The sequence below is a fragment of the Semicossyphus pulcher genome, unplaced genomic scaffold, assembly GCF_022749685.1.
Source record: "Semicossyphus pulcher isolate SPU_LCO1_2020_fin unplaced genomic scaffold, fSemPul1.0.p SCAF_7, whole genome shotgun sequence".
NCBI classification, from domain to species: Eukaryota; Metazoa; Chordata; class Actinopteri; order Labriformes; family Labridae; genus Semicossyphus; species Semicossyphus pulcher.
In genome coordinates this window covers 17,260,274-17,279,666 of record NW_027211748.1, presented here as the reverse complement: position 1 = coordinate 17,279,666, position 19,393 = coordinate 17,260,274, and the positions used below count along the sequence as shown (strand labels likewise).

At 40.6% G+C, this 19,393-nt stretch overlaps 1 protein-coding gene across 1 annotated transcript in view; it reads left to right on the top strand.

Moving 5' to 3' along the window:
* The first annotated feature begins 9,950 nt into the window (after window positions 1-9,950).
* The window catches only part of insra (insulin receptor a), a 56,198-nt gene continuing 46,755 nt past the window's right edge, over window positions 9,951-19,393 (top strand). Inside the window, exon 1 of the mRNA XM_069683945.1 lies at window positions 9,951-10,378. Within this exon, the coding sequence (XP_069540046.1) occupies window positions 10,273-10,378 (106 nt within the window). The 5' untranslated portion in view covers window positions 9,951-10,272. The remainder of the gene's footprint in view (window positions 10,379-19,393) is intronic.

Below are 19,393 nucleotides of genomic sequence, written 5' to 3'. Positions count from 1 at the left end.
TTCCTCGTATGACTTCCCAGCATACGCGGTTGATGATTAACTCGGGGGAAAGGTGTGTGCGTCCGGGAACTTGATGTTTCACACACGCAGCCTCAACATCTCTGGATACGAGACGATTAATTGTCCTTCTGAGGCCACAAAACTTTACCTCTGTGATATCTCCTGCACCTTTTACAGATACTGCAGACTTACAGAAGCAAACCAAGTGTGTCACAGAATGTCCGTAAAGCCCGAGTCAATCAGTGTTATCTCTGTGAACCCTGACCCTGTTGTTTCTGCTGTCACATTCAAACAGTGTACTTATATACCTATATTGATAGAATAAGGTAAAGGTTACACGGTGACGTGTGATTGTTGTTAATGCAAACACCTGAAGAGAGGCAGAAAGTGCAGCTTCAGGCTTTTATGTAAGAGCACTTTCATCCCTCTCTGCAGCCCATTTATGTCATTACCGAGAAAGACACAATATAAACTAACACCTGTTCTCTTAGCGGCAGATGACGGACAACCAATCACATCTGCTTTATAAGCTTCACATCATTTTCCACAGGGTGCCATCAGCTAAATTAAATCACTATCAACTCTTGGAGCCGCATCGAAACCTTTTATCAGACTTTTATTTGTACCAAGGGGGTCACCGAGGCTCGAACAGCCAGCCTGCGGAGATCTGATTTAAACAACTTGATTAATTAAGTTGAATGCATCAAGATGAATGACTCACATTAGCAGCTCTGTCTGGGTTTTTTCGGCCTCTTTTGGATGCTTGTTTTTGTTTTATGGTACATTTACTGTTTGGCACAGGGGCCGGATTTTCATCAGCTCCATTTGCAGCGGTTGTTTTCATTCCTACAAAAAAAAAAAAAAACGACGGCTGATTCTGATGTGGAAGATAAAAGGACCACCAGCTGCTGAGGAAAGTTGAGCATCAAGCTGCTGAAACACAGATGATTATCACCAGAGGTAAAAGGCCAGTAAACACTGGATCAGCATGTATAAGATGAACAGAAACATGACTTATAGTGAGGTTATAATGTTCTGTGTTTGAATGAGAAGTTGATATTTTAAACGTATCAACTTGTTACAGTGTTTATTTGCCTCTTAGTGGCCACAAAACCAATTTTAACAGCTCGACTTTTCTTCACCTACCCAATGTGTTACTTAAAATACATTTAAACATATCTGTGGTTAGCCACCTTCCTGCATGCACATTCAAACCCCTGTAGATGATCCAGAACACGGCAACCTACCCAAACTGCACACATCACTCCACTGTTCATATCCCTCTACTGGCTCCTAGTCGCCGCTCGCATCAGATTCAAAACCCTGCTGCTCACTTACAAAACAGCAACAAAAACGGCTCCTGCCTACCTGAACGCCCTCATCCAGGTCTACACTCCCTCCCTCCCACTACGCTCCGCCAATGAAAGGCGCCTGATACTCCCATCACAACAGGGCCCTAAGTCTCTAACTAGACTCTTCTCCTCTGTAGTCCCACGTTGTTACTAAACTCCATTTGGTCAGCAGAGTCACTTTCCACCTTTAAGAAAGACCCAGCTCTTTCATGAACACCTCTGCACTGAATGATATTGATGCTATTGATGATGATGATATTGACCTTGTTTAAAAGAGCAATTCTTTCCTCTTTCCTGGTGGTTCTACAGGAAATGCTTTTGTGTTTGACGAGCCCAAGTGACCAGTGAGCCACAACTTTTCCTTTTCATTTGTGGTTGTTTATTTTCAAAGATCCACAGATCAAACAAAGGGATCGGTCTTACCGGAGAGGAGGACGAGGCCGGTGCGTCACCGTGTGTGAACAGACTTCATTAACAATAAGCTTTTGGTGCTTTGGCAGCAGTCTAAAGCTGCACAGCTGCACACCTGAGAACACCACCAGCCCATGTTGTTGATGATGAAAAACAATCTGCGTCTTTACGCTCTGTGCACTGCCTGTCAGCGCCTGTGTCTGATCGCACTTGAAGCTGTTTGTTGGCTCTTACTGACTTTGCTCCCTCCTGTCTTGATCATTGCTTGTGTTGTATTAAGTCTCAGATGTATCTTCTTGCAGGGTTTTCAACCAAATCCTTCAGCTTAACAAGTCAATAGATCTTGAAAATGTAGTGGCCACGTCTGCTACAGGACACAACCCTACCTCACATCCGCGCCATGTTGGACCTCTGTTTGAACACCACATACTTTCAGTACAATGAAGGCTTCTACAGGCAGAAGCGTGGCTGTGCCATGGACTCACCTGTGTCTCCAATAGTGGCTAATCTCTACATGGAGGAAGAGAAGAAAGCTCTAACTTCCATCACAGGAGCTACCCCAAGTCGTTGGTTTAGATATGTGGATGACACCTGGGTAAAAATCCGATCTAAGGAAGTGGAAGCCTTCACTGTACACAACACAGTAGACAGCTAACCTTTCAGCTGAGGGAAGGCCGACTCTACCACTGATAAAGTTATACATCTTTTTAATGGTTGTATTATTTTGATTGTTATAAAGATGTAAGTTAAATTGTCTTTTTTTTCTTGTGTTATGTTTCTTGTGTTATGTCCTGCCCCTTGACATTCATTTTGACACTTAAAAACTGTCTGCCAACCTTTTTGATGCCTGTGCCAAACGCATTGCCATTTCCAGGAGAAATAAACGCTTTACAATGAACAACATGTAAATATTGGAAGTCGCTGCTTCCTCTGAGGCCCCACAGAGGAAGAGCTCCAGCTCCAAGTAGCATCAAGATTCTCACAGGACGATCAAAGACCAAAAGGTGAAGAATCACATTCAACTCTGACCCAAATGATTTTCACACATTAAAAAAAAAAGAAAAATTCTTGTGGCCCTTTGGTGCATGTCTATCCCACTCTCATTTATACTCATATTTCCTGTCTCTCTTCACCGTTATATCTATTAAAATGCAAAAGGCCATAAACAATAACTTTAAAAAACAGTGACTGTAGAGAAAATAGTCTAAATACTTTGGAAAATGGCAACCACTGATTGTTCTTGGTTTGCCTCCTTTAGATGAACTTGGCCTCAGTATTTTCTGAGCCATGTCTTGAAGCATCGATAAAGTTTTTATGATGTTTTTCTTGTCTTTTCCCAACTTTCCAGAGCAGCCTCTGGTGCCCAATGATTCTTCCTGACAATCTATTTAAAGATAGTTCCCAGGCTTGAGCTAACCAGTCACTCTGAATATCACGTCGGTCAGTTATTTTGGTCAGTGATTAAGTATCGCCCTGTTTTTAAGCAGTTTTAATGAAAATTGTTTGCAAAGCTCTGTATCATTTTATACAGACAATCAATCAATTTTTATATACTTTTAAAAATATATATATTATTGCACATATGTGATTAACGTGTTTTTATTTCCTACTGGGAGCAGGCTTGGTTGAACAGTCTGCAGCAGGAAGGACGGATTCGCCGTATCTCTCCGTCACACACCGCGGGTGAAGCCGTCTGTCGCTGAAGGAGCCCCCACAGTGCTGTTACTGTGCCATGCAGGGGGTGGGAAGTGTTCCCCATGACAGATGATTGCCATCGTCCTCTTGTCTCCCACCACCTCTACAGGGTTCGAGGGGAGCAACCCAGAACAGAGCTGGCCTTCTTCACTAGTTTGAGTCTCTTCCTGTCTACGGAGTCATAGAAGGTCCTCAGGAGTGCTCCCTGCACTCCAAAGGACCTGAGTCTCCTCAGCAGATGGAGTCTGCGCCGGCCTTTCTGTTCAGTCCAGTTTATTGTTCAGGTGAACACCCAGGTACTTGTAAGAGTCCACAATCTCATTGTCCATTCCCTAGATGCACACTCCTCCCAGTGAAGGAGGAGTGTGCCTGCGGAAATCCACCACCAGCTCTTTGGTTTTCCCACCAGCTCTAATTAACAAATCCGCTCTAATAAACTCTTCCTGTGGAGCTAAAGTCCACCTGTCTTCTCCTTGGTGGACTAAAGCACTTACCTTGAACCCCCCTTTACCTTTCACCTGAACCGGACTTATAGAGGCCATGTTGTGCTCACTGCAGTGGGACTGCTCCACCCTTCACAATCCGACCTGACCCCTGCGCCGGCCCAACGGAGGTCAGGATTAGGAGGTCGTCAGGATTAGAAGTCACAGCTGAAAAACAACCTCTTTTTTTAGTTCCCAGCAGCAGCAGCAGCAGCAGCAGCAGCAGGCGGCAGGAGGCTGTCAGCGTTCACATCATGTTTTTATGACTCATTTGTTTTTCTGCTCGTCTCAGCGTCCAATAACACATCAATAGTTCTGATACATAATGACCCTAATCTGGTCAAAATAGCACAGCGGGGAACACGCTCTGCTTTTGACTCACCGGTTATGATAGAAACGACCGCATCTATTGGCAAAACAGCATTTTGACTTTACCTTTTAAGGAGATCTGTGACATCTTAAAAGGGTTGAGAGATAAAAGAAGAGAGAAGATATCGATGTTTTAAAGAAGATGAAAAAGTTTGTTACACTGATTTAAAAGGTGGAATATAAATAAGCTGTTTTATTATCAGTGCTGTAAGATCGTATATCCCGAGCTCTTACATGCTAATAACACTGTAAACAAAAAACTGTAAATTCAAACTAAACCTGAACTTCTCATAAATGCAATTTTGTGGGAGTCAAAACTAAAACAGTTTGTATAAGCCGTTAGTAGTTTATGAATGGGAAGTGAACATCCAGTCATTCAGTCACTCACCAGGCTTTAATCTCATTAACACACCTCACTCCTGCAGACTGCAAACTCAACATGGGATTATGTTTAAGATTTAGAATCCGCAGCGATGCATTTTAGCTCTGCTTCCTATATAATGCATAAAGTTCCTGCAGTGCATGATGGGTCCAGTCAGCTCATGGCTAATCACCCTTGTGCCGTTGGTGCCATTTGACTTCGAAGAGGTAACATTAAGTGTGAAATACTGAATGAGGTTCAGCGAGCTTCACCTCTTGACCCTTTCGCTTCGGTTAATGTACAAACATAAGAGTCTCATATTGGCAATTAAAGGGGCACTCAAACAATATTACATGAAGTTCAGTTTAATCATCATGAGCAGTGGCTTAATTTCTTATATGGCTCTATCGGGAGCTTTCCAAACTGTGGTTACAGAGAGCTTGTATTACAAACTAAGGAAAGATGGGGTTGTTTTCCTGCAGGTAAAGTCTCAGGAAAGATTCTCAAGTGTTTTAAATTGTAGGATTCAGTGCTTTTTAAGGGAAACAAAGTGAAACCAGAACTTTCTCGGCCATCCAGTCGAGGCAGATGGCTGTTCAAAATGAGCCTGGTTCTGCTTGAGGTTTCTGCCTGTTAAAAAGATGTTTTTCTTGCCGCTGTTGCCAATGTTGCTAAGTGCTGCTCATTGTGGATTCATGTTGGGTCTGTCTCTAAATAATATAACAAAGAGTACGGTCTAGACCTGCTCTTTTTCTCTTGAGATAACTTTGGTTATTTGAATTGAACTTCCTGTAACTGTTCCTGAAATTGTAACAGTGTTAACAACTAAAAATACAGCTCTTGACGAGAGTCAACAGTAAGTCATGTGACTCCCTTCATAGCTTCATAGAAGAAGAAAAAAGTATATTATTGTTGTGTGTTCAATTTCTTTTTGACTGGCCTTTAATGAACACCATTTCCCAGAAGCCCTGGACATCTATGGGCAAAATGATACTACTCTGCTAAAAGAGTCAAGTCCATGTGTGAGTTGCTGACCTATGGTTACCTTATTAGAGGTCATGTAATAACCGCAGAACAATAAACAGGAAGTGCAGAAAAGAACTGAAAGTTTGGTTTGACGTTTTTTATACAGACAGAAACAAGTAACGATTACTGAGGAACCAGTGCTGCCATGCATTTTACTTCATGGAAGATCTTTTTTTTCTCACAAAGTAGTTTGTAGTTTTGAACCTAAGTTATCAGAAGTTTTGATTTCTTGTACCAGGTGTTGTATTGGATGTTGCTTTGTCTCAGAAAATGGAAAGTAAAGCTCAGGAAAACGCTAACTATTTCAGAAAAAGACAGATGAAAAAGCGAGGAAAAAAAGAGATTACATTGAGTAACAGAAGCCAGTGGAGCAGCGGCTAGACAGGAAGCGGTGTTATGACTTAAATAAACTAGGATTCAGGATATCTCCACTTCTGCAGCATAAATTTTACACCCCTCTTGTTTATATTGAGTCCAGACCTTTGATATCAGACAAAGTTGCAGCCTGCCACCTTTGTGGAAATTAAGATCTGAAATGCTGTAGATATCCTTTATATAATGATCAAAAAGCCTAAGTGCTTCATGGAGGGGGTTTAGTGGGTAAAGAAGAATCTATGTGTTTGATTTTGTTGTTCAAATGTCATTAAAGTTGAATTACTTCTATTTCTCACCATTTCCCATGGACTAAAATGGTCGAACAACCAGTCAGAACTGCTTTTCTGGGTTATATCAAACCGTGAACAAAACATAATAATGTTGTGTAATACTGAATGAGGTTTATATTGTTGCCCTGTACGTGTTGCTTGCTGAAAGGCGTTGGCGAGCATCACCTCTTGACCCCGCAGCTTCTGTTTCCCTGCACTATTTCCGACCCGTGTTGTTGTGAACACGCTCTCACGTGTCCTGAAGTTTCTCTTTCCTGTGGTAAATAACTCTGATTACAGAGAGCTGATGTTACTAATGAGCCGCACTCATGTTCACGCCCCTGTCGAATCAAAGCCTGCGTCAACAACAGATAGGAGTTGGGGGTTCATTCGCACCACCTGTGTTCGTTACAGACAAATCTCAGCCGGAGAATATTTCACGATGATCTGATGAATCCTGTAAACGCAGCTTTTGTAGTATTCCAGTAAAATCTATTTCAGTGCACAGCAAACAACAGGACGTGATTATCTGCTGCTGCTTCGATGGAGGATGTAAACAGGTAGTGAATTAGCAGCGCTGATGGAGATGGCATTGTGGCACAATTACATCCCACAAAAACATCTCTGATATTTTCATCCTCTGTGTTTTTTTCTCCATCAATCTGTCAGTGAGAGAACATTAGTGGATCAAAATAAGAATCAATGTTTTTTAAACAGAAGTTGAATCACACAAGGTTTTCCTTCCTCATCTTTCCCCTTAGATTCCTGAGAAGTTTAAAACACGTACAGAGGCGTGTACAGAGGGAACAAATACAGTCAAGTACAGTCACTCTTACAGCTTTAAAAGGTCCTTGTATAACTTTTTATAATAGCATTTGATCTTGAATTTAATTGGAAAGAATATAACAAAAGGTCGCTTTTAGTGACAGAATCCTTCAAAATAAATGCACATGTACTCTACCAGGTGTGTGTCTACCTTTAGTATTAAACTAATGTCAACAATTTAGTTTTAAAGTGTTTTCCCAGTTGCCTGGACTTCTCACACCAGCTAAAATGCTCACTGCAAAGAGGGAAACTTTGAGATAAGATACGGTAGAACTTAATTAATCATGAGGGGAGGTCTAGTGCGAGATTGCTCCAAAATTATTGTACAAAAATAACAACTTAATGACAACATAAGTGAGATATAAATATATGTGTACATGGGTTAAATGCAAAGAGACGGTGTCTAATAGAATACAAATTGTAAGGTAAGTTATGCTCCTGATATTGGAAGTAATATTGCACCTGATGATGAACATGAACACTGATATAGAAGTATTATCAAAGGCTTACATTCATTTAAAAATGTGTCTCGTGATTCTGAGTTATGACTGTGAGTTTGATGTCTAATAGAGAGTAAAATTGACTTTAGCTGAGGTCTATTTAGTACAGTAAAATGGTTTATTTGCATGCTTAAAAGTTTTGTGTTTTTCAATTCAATTTTGTGCACTAAAGTATTTGAATAAACCACTTAGAGCTGCTCCTCAGTGTGATGCTGCAATCTCCGAGATGTGATTGAAAATTCTGCAAAAAGCTGCGAGTACTTGAGTTAAGATGTACTGTGTCCAAAAGTTCAGACTGAACTTATAGATGCAAACTTGTTGTGTTTGTTTCTGATTTTCACTCTGCTACACTTGGTCTTGCCTTTGTAAGGGAGGGGGCGGGGCCATCACTGCTGTTAGCCAATCACAGTAGCCATCTATGGATAATTATAATATTATGGTAATAATTCCCAAACAGCCACTTTTATTTGAATTAAGTTTAACTGAAGCTGGTGTGAGGGTGAAAAAAACCTGATTTACTCTCTTTGTTATACATTTTACAACATATCCTTTTTAACTTAATATGAGGATATTATAACTTACCAACATTACCATAATGATTTATTACAATACTATTATTGTTATAACATCTCAATTTAATTATCCGTAATCATCCAATAGCATTTTACAAAATATAATTTATCACCAACAGAAACCCGGGGTTTTTTTCACTTCTGGGTTTTGTTTAAAATGTCTTAAGGATTCATTGATTATTGAAATAGTTGCTAATTAGTTTTTGGTCAATCAATTTATTGATTAATCATTTCTTCAGTTTTATGTTACCTGTCAAATTATCATTTTAATCTAAATGGCAATAAAACCATAGTGGCCTTCTGTAATTTGTATTTCAAGGTGTTTAGACTCTGTGTTAGATAATTACTGTAAATTTAAGCAGTATAGTATAGTATAGTATAGGCCTACTCTACATAAGTACAATTTCAAGGCACTTGTACTTGACTTTATGATTCCCATTGACTGCTACTTTGTATTTCCTCTCCACTGCATTAATTTGATAACTTTAGGAACTTTCCAGATTCAGATTAATAACACAAAATTCCATTGAAAAATAAATAAATATATTATGACATTATTAGTCCCCAGGGGGATATTCAAAAGCTTGTTAATATATATATAATACATATTAAAAAAATATACAAATCCTACATGATTCTTAAAAGTGCTTTTCTGTAGACTATGTTTTCGTATTTTAAGTATATTTTGAAGTTCAAACTTTTGTACCTTTGGATAAATAAATTATCTTTTGTTACCTTTAATTTGAAATCCAGATTTTTAATTTAAACAGAGTGTTTCTGCGCCGTTCATTCGGTAAATGATCCTAATACTTCCACCACCACTGTTCACTACACAGTACCGCTGCATTACGTTTCTAACGCTTTACCACCTGACAGCAGGATCGGTTTGTTGTGTAATCCAATCAGCTCCAGTCCGTATTTCCCCTCGCACCCATCTGGCTCACTGGCAGGGTTTGTTTACTGGCGGAGAGGCTGGGAAGAAGAAGGGGATCCTGCAGGACCTGGGAGAGTACAATCTACCTCTGTGGCGTGGAAGAAGAAAAAGACAATTGATACATCGAAAACTTTATATCACCAGCTTTTCTTTCATTCAAATATGTCTGAGAGCAGTCAGCTGTACGGAGCATAAACGCAACTTGGAGCACAATTTAAATTCCCAAACAAAACAAGAAGAAGAAGAGGAGCGGAGCTGCTGAGCCACGACGGTGACTGTCTGTCAGAGAGGAGGTCTCACTCAATCTCTGCACTGACTGAAGCGGAGCTGTCGCTTTGAAACTAGCCAGCTGCACGGGAAAAAATCATATATGATTAGTAAAATAAGTCAGCTGTTATGTTTTGTGCTCGCCTGAGGACTTGAGGTGCTTTTTTACGAAAGACACGCGAACGTTACGCCTCGCACGCCACAACCATCAAGTAAGCAGTGAACGGTTCAGAAACTCCACTAAATTAAGTTAAGGGACGCTGTTACTGAGTTGTTAACGCATGCAATTTGTCTCTTTTCCTCAAGAATATGCTCTGCTGCGGTGTGGGTGCGTGTGACATTTCATAAAAGTTCAAACTAATTGAGGGGGTTGCTGAAAAGCAGCGCAAACTTCTCCTGTGGCCTCGACTTAAGCGGAGGAGCCAGGCTAGGCTGCTAGCTGTCGGGCTAGCTTAACTGTCATCTGCTGGCGCTAACGTTGCCTCTGTTCGGCCAACAAGTCCTGTATTTATTCTTTCCTCAACGACAGAGACAAACTCAACTGGACCAGTTCTACAAACCAGTGCAGTTAAAGACACAAAGGGAGCACACCCGTGTCATGCTGGTGTTTGTTAGCAGTGCTTCTCCATGAGGCGGCTAACGTTAGCAGCAGCGTTAGCTCGTGTTTGACTGAACACGTTGGACTCGTTCCTCCGCCCATCTTCCGGGATGTCTTTTATTTATTTTTGTTTACCTGTTGGCCCATGCCGCAAAACAAAACCAGTTTCCTGAAGGCATATCTGCTACAGTCTGAACTGTCCTCCTCGTCAAAGGATTATTCTATATTTTTGCTGGATGGTGTCTTATCCCGACTCAGTGATGAGGCTCCGGACTTTGTGCTTGTGTTTTGTTTTGACCGCCTGCGTCTTTATGATGAGCTGTCATCGAGCTAATGGAGAGGGTAAGTAACACCAATTATCACATTTTACCTCTGTTTATATTAAGCAATTTTATTAAAATAAATAAGAGACAGGCTGTACTGTACAATTCCCCTTTTATTACACACACACACACGATAAATGCAACATACTAAGAAATGATAAACAACAAACACAGACTCACATTTGATCAAAATTAATCGTGTGTTAAGTTTCCTGTCTGCGGTGGAATAATTTAAAGATTTATTACACTTTCTTTTAGTGCCAATATTACAGTTAAAAGCATGTAATTAATTATTTGTAATTTGTACATTTTCGTAGCGATCAATAGATATAGACATTTTGCACGCAAATAATCGTGCCTTTAATTATTATGTGGTACTACATACACATTCTTTATTCAAAACATATTCTGTAATCACATTATATAGACCAAATCAAAAATGTAAAATCAGATCAATGCAGAAACCATGCCAATCCCTGAGACATTGTTGTAAATAGAGCTGCACAATATGGAAAATATATCTTATTATAATTATTTTTTGCAGATTTAAGGATTGGGGAATGTTTCTGAAGATTTTTGCATCACAATTTCTAATTTCAAAGAAAAAATATTACGATGATATGGCGTTTGTTTACATCTGGAAAACTAGACTTGCAGGCTGGGGCATCAGTACTTCAGTACATCATTAAAATGCTTCTTCACACATTTACCTTGATCAAAATAGCACCCTCTACAATTTGGATATTACATTTGGCAACATTTCCAATTTTTAATATTTTAGTTATTTATGCACCCCAAGTTGTCATCCAGATATTTTGTTTAGTTTTGTAAGTGATGGTGATTTGCTAAAAGCAGTCAGGCAGCAACAGTGGTTTTATAGACAGTCGCCGCATTGAAGGGACAAAGGTCACCACTTATCGGCTGTTTGAGTCTGCAGGAACTGTAAACAAAATGTTTTGTCCCAAAAAAAGTAAGTCAGCTCCAGTCTAAGAATTTAGAAGAATTAATTGGCTGTTATTGTAGAGCTGACGGCCTTGGCTTGTTGCTGCGGTCAGTGCAGGAATGTAACAATAAGCCTTCTTTACAGCTCCTGACAATCCCTTTATATTCACCAGCCAACAAGCCTGGGTGATAAGAATGAATGAACACATTTGCAATCGCCCGGAGACATTTTCACATTTCTCAAACCCTACAATGACTGCACACAGGCTCACTGTTCCACTCAGTGGAATCTGTTACTTTAAGCAAATATTGGTTATGAGGAAATGTAAAGCAAACCTGTGGGACAACTTGTTGATTTGAATGACTGTACAGGAGTGTGTTTTAGAGATGACAACAACAGAGCGCAGTCTGGTGAACCTGACATTACCTACTTTACTGCATACCAGGAAATACACATAAACAATACAGGAGATACATTTGTACCTAAGCAGGTGATACAGTGGGGTTACTGATGATTTATAGGTGTGGTGGAGAATTTTCTTCTGTTAAGAAGTTCTTCATGTGGTTTCTCTACTGATTTACTCTTGGCTTAGTCAGAAGGAGAGTTGGCTCATGTTAGTTCATGTGTCATTACTTTTTTATTTAACCAGGAAAAAGCTTTTCAAGAGTGCCCTGACCAAGACAGGCAGCAGTTTGTTTTGAGTTGTGAAATTGAATCACCAAATTGTTGCTGTAACTGAGGGCAGACAGTTACGGCAAAAAGACCTGGATTGAAAAAAGCTTCAAACTTCCACCAGGGAATTCAGTGAAATAGAGATGTTCATAATTTTGACTTTCAATATTTTCCATCAAACTCCACATGCATTGCCTTAGTTGCGGTGCACAATTGCAAAACATTACAGGCTAAACAGATGCTTTTGTTGAGATTATCTATTCAAATGATCAACATTAATTGTTTGTCTCATCTTGACAAATAGCATGTACACAGTAACGCACACTGATGTGAGCACAGTTTGTACCCCCCAAACCATAGCACTGCAGTACATGGCAGTAGTTGGATTTAAGAGGCATGCTGAAGGAAAAGAAAAGCAAAGACACCCTCACCTTTCATCAGATTGTATCGAGGGGCGACTGGAGCGATGTCATGAAACCAGTTTGAGCAAGAATTTTAAGACATAAATCAAAAGCAAGTTGTGTAATTATGCTGCAGCAACCCCCCCCCTCTCAGGCATGAACCACAGAAGGGAAAAGTGGAACGTGGGCCTCACACTGGCCGAGTTCATAAACTGGACTGACCGGTGTTGAAGTCAAGAAATCTTCTGAGCTACTTGTTGGTAGCTGTCCAGCTCAGCTTAATGGAAAACTTCACTTATTAATGGAGGCCTATATGAAGTGGGAGTGAGCGGAGTTTGTAAATATAGCTGCAAATGTGTCACATTAGCATATTTCTAACTTTCAACCAACCCAGCCCGGGCCTTTAACGCAGCGAGAGTCACAGAGCTGAGCATCCGTTTTGTTTTTTCAGAGGAGGAAATAGAGATCTCTGAAAAGAAAACAACAGATTGTGTATCAGCTTCAACTGCTGTTCTGAAAGTATCTCCAGAAGACTTTCTAACAATCTGGATGAAAAAATATTCAGTCCGCTGCACATTGAAAGAAAAGTTTTAACCAGTTTTCAAGTGTTGTTACTTTCTGTTAACGGAGACAATAGCTGAAAATGACATGCACCGTTGCGCTGCCTCTTCAAGGTTTGTCTTTGATTATGTCACCAAGGGGGTTATGTATCTTGTTCCTTGTTACTTGTTTGTCTGTTTGTCAGAAAGGATAATAAATTTAACTTATACATCCAGACATATATTTTGGCTGCGCCTGCAGATGTGCATAACGTTGAAGCTGGCCTATTTGCCCTGGTGGATGTCCACGTTCTTTAAGTACCCTTCAAGTTTACATCTGTGGTTTTCTTTGTAATTTGTGATTCATTTATAGCTAGTTATTTATACATATTCCAATATGTTAATTCTTTGTTTAGTTCAGCATCCCTGTAATTAAATGAAGGCAGGTTCCTTACAAATTATGTTGTAATGAAGTTGAAAACATCATGTTTATAGTTGTCTTGTTTCGTCTGACCACAGAGGTAGGAAACAGATGAATCTTTGGATCCAGGTTAAACATTGTTATTATTCTGCATCAGGATATTTTATTATCCACATGGTTAAAAGAGTCTTTGAGGCTTCTGGAAATACCTTTAGAAGAGTTATAAGACTTGTTTTATGACCGTCATTCTTTTATTTTTGCAAAATACAGATGCTTATCCCTGTGACATGAGTGTTAACGCACTACATAGGAGGAAACAACTGTATAGCTTTCAGCTGTGTTGGTGTCAGATTATGTGTTGGGGTCTCAGGTGGTCAGACTGCAGCGTATTCTTGTGCCATGATAACACATCACTTTGTGAAGAGTGTCAGACAGCAGGGGCTCATCTTTGAAGCCTTGAGCAGCCTGTTGTTGTGCAGCAATCTGCTCAGAGCAGGTCCCTGAGGGGCAACAATCAGCGACCTGGCACCCTTGATTTACGCCTTCTCACAAGGAGAGCAATTGTAAGGTGATGAAACCGCCCCCGCCTGACACCACCACCTCTGTAAAAACCGTCTACAAAAACACTACAGTTTAACTGCCACTGCTGTCTCAAGTACCAAAGTCACGAGTGTGTGTGACATGTGTACAATAGAATGATTATGCACTTGTCACCCTCACCAGCACCTGTTTAATCCAGGTCGACAGGTTCATATTTGAGAACTGGCACACCTGTAATCTTTCATGCTGACCCTACAGGCGTCTGACAAGGAAGCCTGTTTGTGCCAGATCTGAACCATTGACTCCATGACTCTGCTAAAGGAAATACACTTATTGTGCATTCACGCTTTAGCTGTAATAATTACCCCACTGCGAACGCTAGCAGAGAGAATAATTGGTAAATGGCTGCAGCTGGTGGGCAACTGAATCACGAAATGATCTTTGGTCCGGTGCCATTTCTCGACACGGATTCACATCAAACGATCTCAAGAGGGAACTTTGTGGTTTTATAGGCTCTCTGTTTGACTTCATTTCACTCTATTTAAAGTCTGCAGCCAGATCGCTTTGGTTTCATTTTATTACCTGCACTGTTGCACTGTATTGTATTGTACTGTCAATGTGCTGCACCTGCCAAGTCACCCTGACCTACAGCTGACACATTTGATAACCTCATCTTCCCCTGACCCTGCTTAGAAGTCATTTATAGGCTTTATATAGCCTTTACTGTTGAGAATGACTCTGGAGTCATTTCTCATAAAGGTTGCATCTCTTATAGATGAGACGACAAGTCTCTCTTTATTAACTTTCCTTGCAGTGAAAATCATTTCAAAGTTTAATAGTTGTTTGCTGACTTATTAAACTTTGCATTGAGCTCAAACTGTTTAAAGCTACTTGTCCTTTGAGTATGTTTTGAATGATGTCATAGGTGGCGTTATTAAAAGATGTTGCCAGTGTTAAGGTATACCTTGCAGCTGAGGGGTGATTAGGTTTTACGGCCCTTCTTAAAGTGGATTACATCACATGTCAGTTTGGACACAGTGAACATGTATCTCGGTGACCTCGGCATCTCGTGGATCTGCGGTTAGTTTTTAGACCAAGTTGGAAAACAACAGAACAGTGAAACCTTGAAAAGGGAAGTGTTGCAATCATTCAGTGTTTGTGTTTCTGCATGCTTATTGAGGCCTCAGTTCTCTCGGAGGCCCAGCAATAATATAAGCCATCAGTCTAACAACTTGTTGCCCCCCCACACACACCCCTCTCCATCCATCTCCTTCACAAGATGCCTGTTGATGCTTGCAGCTGTAGCGAAAAGATTGTAGGTTTGTACGTTGTGCCACTTAGCTCACAGCGGAGCTCACATTGTGTGGAGTTATGTTCAGTGTTTGTGTTCTCACTTCAAAGTTATAGCTCAGTACATGTTGGTTTAAATTTAGGAGCAACTTGTGACCCAGATGGGATTTACGTCAGACATGCACAATGGTATTTATTTGGATTTATTACGAGGACAACAGCAATGTCAGTCCTGGCACATTAATTATCTGCTGTTGTTTTTAACTCATCTGCATTATTGTACAGACTTGTGTCATGGGAATTGTGTAAGCAGTTTCACAGAAGTCACCTGACAGATATCAATAAATTGACATTTCCCCCTTGTGGGTTTGTCTCTCTCAGACGTGATCAAGCTGTATAGATTTCTTCACGTCTGGCTGACTTTGCTGTGGTCTGATCACACTGTAAACCACCTTCAGGTGTCACTCAATAGATGTGTACACACTCTGATTGCAGTGCATGCTGCATGCGCCTATAATTTACATTAATGTGTAGTAAACAACAAGTAACACGTCTTTGCATTATTCATGAATCTGCTGATTGTTTTCAGATTTACAAACATCTTAGCTGCCTAGAGCCGAAGGTGACGTCTTCAGATGTCTTGTTTTGTCAGATAGTCGCTGATTGATTGTTTTTTATTGACCAACTTACTGATTCCTTTATGTATCATTTTAGCTCTAATGTACATTTTCTCTATCCAGATGAGAAACCCTGACACAGACTGTGATTTAAAGACATGTAAATGGGGCCTACAGTTTAAAACACAACACTGGTTTCATTTTATCTGTCAACGAGTGTTGACAAATCCCCTGAAAAGACTGAAACTAACGTCTTAATCTGCTGGCAAGTGTTGTAAGTAGGCTGCGTTAAAGGAGCAGTTCACCCCTGGAAAAAGCCACTGTCAGTCAAAGCTGGTGTTCTCTGTAATCGACAGAAGCAATAATATTTGAAATTGGCGCCATAGCTGTGGAGAAAGTTGTACAAACAGCTCGCGGTTTCGCCCATTATACATTCCTGCAACACCCAGCATGCATTGCGCCCCTCCCTCTGAAAAGAGCAGCCCAGTGAGAGACACTTGAGAGAAATACTACTGTTTTCCAGTCAAGGACATTGATTGCTGCAGGCGATGGCTCAGAGTGGAACAGCATCCGGAATACAACAAGAATATGCCGGTCTGCAGTCTACTTTTCAAACCTGACGATTTTGAACGAGACATGACATCGGAGGCGGGCGTCCTAGATTGAGGAAGTGTAGTTTAGCAAGCTCCCTGGCCTCCGCCAGATTCGTTTTATGTAGTCTGGTGGAGGTTTCCCAGGGCCCATTGGAGAAGCGGATAGCGTCCTCCAAAGGCACAGAGCGAAGTTGCATTTTTTCCTACCATAATGGAATTAGCTCCCCATAATAGCATGATAGGACTGAGGTTGAAAATCGGCTAACTGGCCCTTTAAGTAGGAAAATCTCTCTCATTGCATTGGATGGCTCTTAACCCACAGGTATTACTTGTTTCATTCATTTTCTAGTTACAATAGATATGTAGAGATAACTTTATTTTAAATAAAGTTAGAACTTTTATATTATTATATTTACTATATTATTGCACTAAATAAGTTCAATTTGTTGTTTTCTATTTTTATTTTGTTTAGAATGTAATTAATGCCAAAATGATTCCTAATCAAGGTGCACTTACTACCCTTTTCTGGATTTTATTCGCTTTATCAAATAATCTTAATCTGCAGATTAAGTCTGAGAAATTGGAGATGGACCTGTTGACATGTGAGCTAAGTACCTTGAACAATTTCATCCATAGCATTTAAGTTAAGCATTACCATTTTGAAGGACTGTGTGATTCAGTTGAAAGCTAGTAAGTGGAGCTTGAGTTGGGATCAAATGACATTTTTATATTCTTGAGGCACTTTGTTTTACCTTTGTGTTTTATTAGTGCTATTAAAAGCACCTTTGCTTAGCTTTTTTGTAGGATCAATTTGTTGTCACCTTGTGGTCTTTTCTGTGGATTTATTACTAATGATAAAAGATAAACCTCCAAACTTTGATTATAAGCTCTCTCTAATGCGTCTATAATCCCCGTTAAGATCAACAGGGGTTTTTCTTGCTCACAGTGTTGCTTAAATGAGAAACCATCACACTTCTCCTGTTTTTAATTAATCTTATAGTTCATGTGTCTCAGAGGTGCAGACAGTGAGAGACTTCTGAGGGCAGCGGTCAGTGAAATCTGCCCCTCTAATCACTCTAATTGATGATTCAGAGCACCGCGGCTGCGTTTTCAGTCTTGTCTGGCTGTGAGCAGGAATGTATGGAGAGCTGGAGCTGGCCTGCTCACCATAGAAACCTTTGTTAAATTCTCCCTGTTTTTTTTCTCTTTCCTAACAATACGGGGAGCATTTGAATTCTGGTATCAACCTGGTTTGTTTTGCTTGAGTTTTCTCGGGTCGTCATGGACCAGAGTCTCGGTGCTCCGCTCTAAAACAACAAGAAAAAGAATGTTTTTGAAAAAAAGTTCCTGCAGCTGCCAAGTTTTGTTTCTAAACTCAGTGTCAGTGTAAAAGTCAGTGTACTCAGCCAGTTCTTTCTCTGCTGCCGCTCTAAAATTCCTCACTTACACACCAGGGCTGCCATGTTCCAGTTTCCAATGTGAGCCACTATCGTTACGGCCGGAGTGTATTAGATTCTCTATTGGGAATGTGGTGCTAAAAATACTGGCCTGGCTGAAAGCGTACACTGATAGGAGCCTGGACTCGCCGCCCTGTGATGATTTGCCTTCTCCACGGGGTCACTTGGTACTCTGATGACTGACTAAACTGCGCCTACAGAACCACCGTCCCCTTGTTTCACCGCCACCGTCTTTGTCTATTATGCTGATTTCGTCAAGTGTGTGTGGGGTCTTGTATGAGAACCAGTGAGGCTTTCAGTAGTCGTAAATATGTTCCCTGATGGATCTACCAGAAGTTACATTTGTTGCAGACTCCGCTGGCAGTTACCGTCAGTTTGATAGGAAATGATTCCTTTGGATTTAGAGGTGTTGATATAACAAGTTTGAGGCATACCGCTCATGCTTACAATACGGCTTTAGTCCCAAAACCACAAGTACAACTGCAGATCTAAAAGTAGTTTATGAAGAGAAATGTTGCCAAGTTACTTTTAATAGCCTGCAGTTCAAACCCATGTTAGGACATTTTGTGTACTTTAAACAATCCTCAAAGTTGTGGACCGAACTCTAGATATTGAGCGTGCTGGTTAAGGTCATGCAGTGAAAAGCTTGTTGTTTGGACACTCTGTGATTGGACACTGTGTGTGTGTGTGTGCGCGCTGGTTGTCTTGTACTGTTATGTAACAGAAGGTGTAAAATGAGCAGCTGCCATAAAGAGGTGCACGCCTAGCTGTTATACCTCTTCCCCACATGGCTGACCAGTTGGCCTGATGTGCCCGGCTCTACGGTGGGCCAGTTGGTAAACAAATACAGTCCTCTCACCAGGCGGCTCACTCACTCCAGCTGCACCCATGACTTGTGAACTGTGAAATTGGGCCTGGAATGTCCCACAATGCACCTGCAAAGGAAAATGTTTTTATGGCTGTCATTACTCGTGTTATGTCACACCAAAGCATATGCTTGGGAGTTGGGCTGATTTCCAGAAGAGGGAGATAAGGAACTCCTCATTAAGGTCATCTCTTTCCATACACAGTCCCCCTGAGTGTAATACTGTTTGATATACTCTGCAGAGGGTTTTAGGATCATAATCTAGAGCTAAAACGATTCGGTGTTCTGATTAGAGATAGACCGATATGGTATTTTCAGGGCCGATACCGATACCGATTATTAGTAGTCAAGGAGGCCGATAACCGATATTTGAAGCCGATATTCTTTTGCAGTAAAAGTGAAAATATTGGCGTAAAAATTTTGAATAATACAAACTCTAACACTTAACTTTGTTTAAATGCCTTTAAGCATATGCATCAGAGCCAAAGTAACCCAGTTTTAAATTGATCTCTTATCGGCCGTCGGATTAAAAAAAAAAAGAAAAAAAAAAGGCCGATGCCGATATGCGTCAAAATGCCAAATATCGGTGCCGATAATCGGCCCGGCCGATAATCGGTCTATCCCTAGTTCTGATAATTGATTAATTGTTTAAGGAACTTTAAAATGCAAAAACCCATTATTGTTAATGGCGTACTA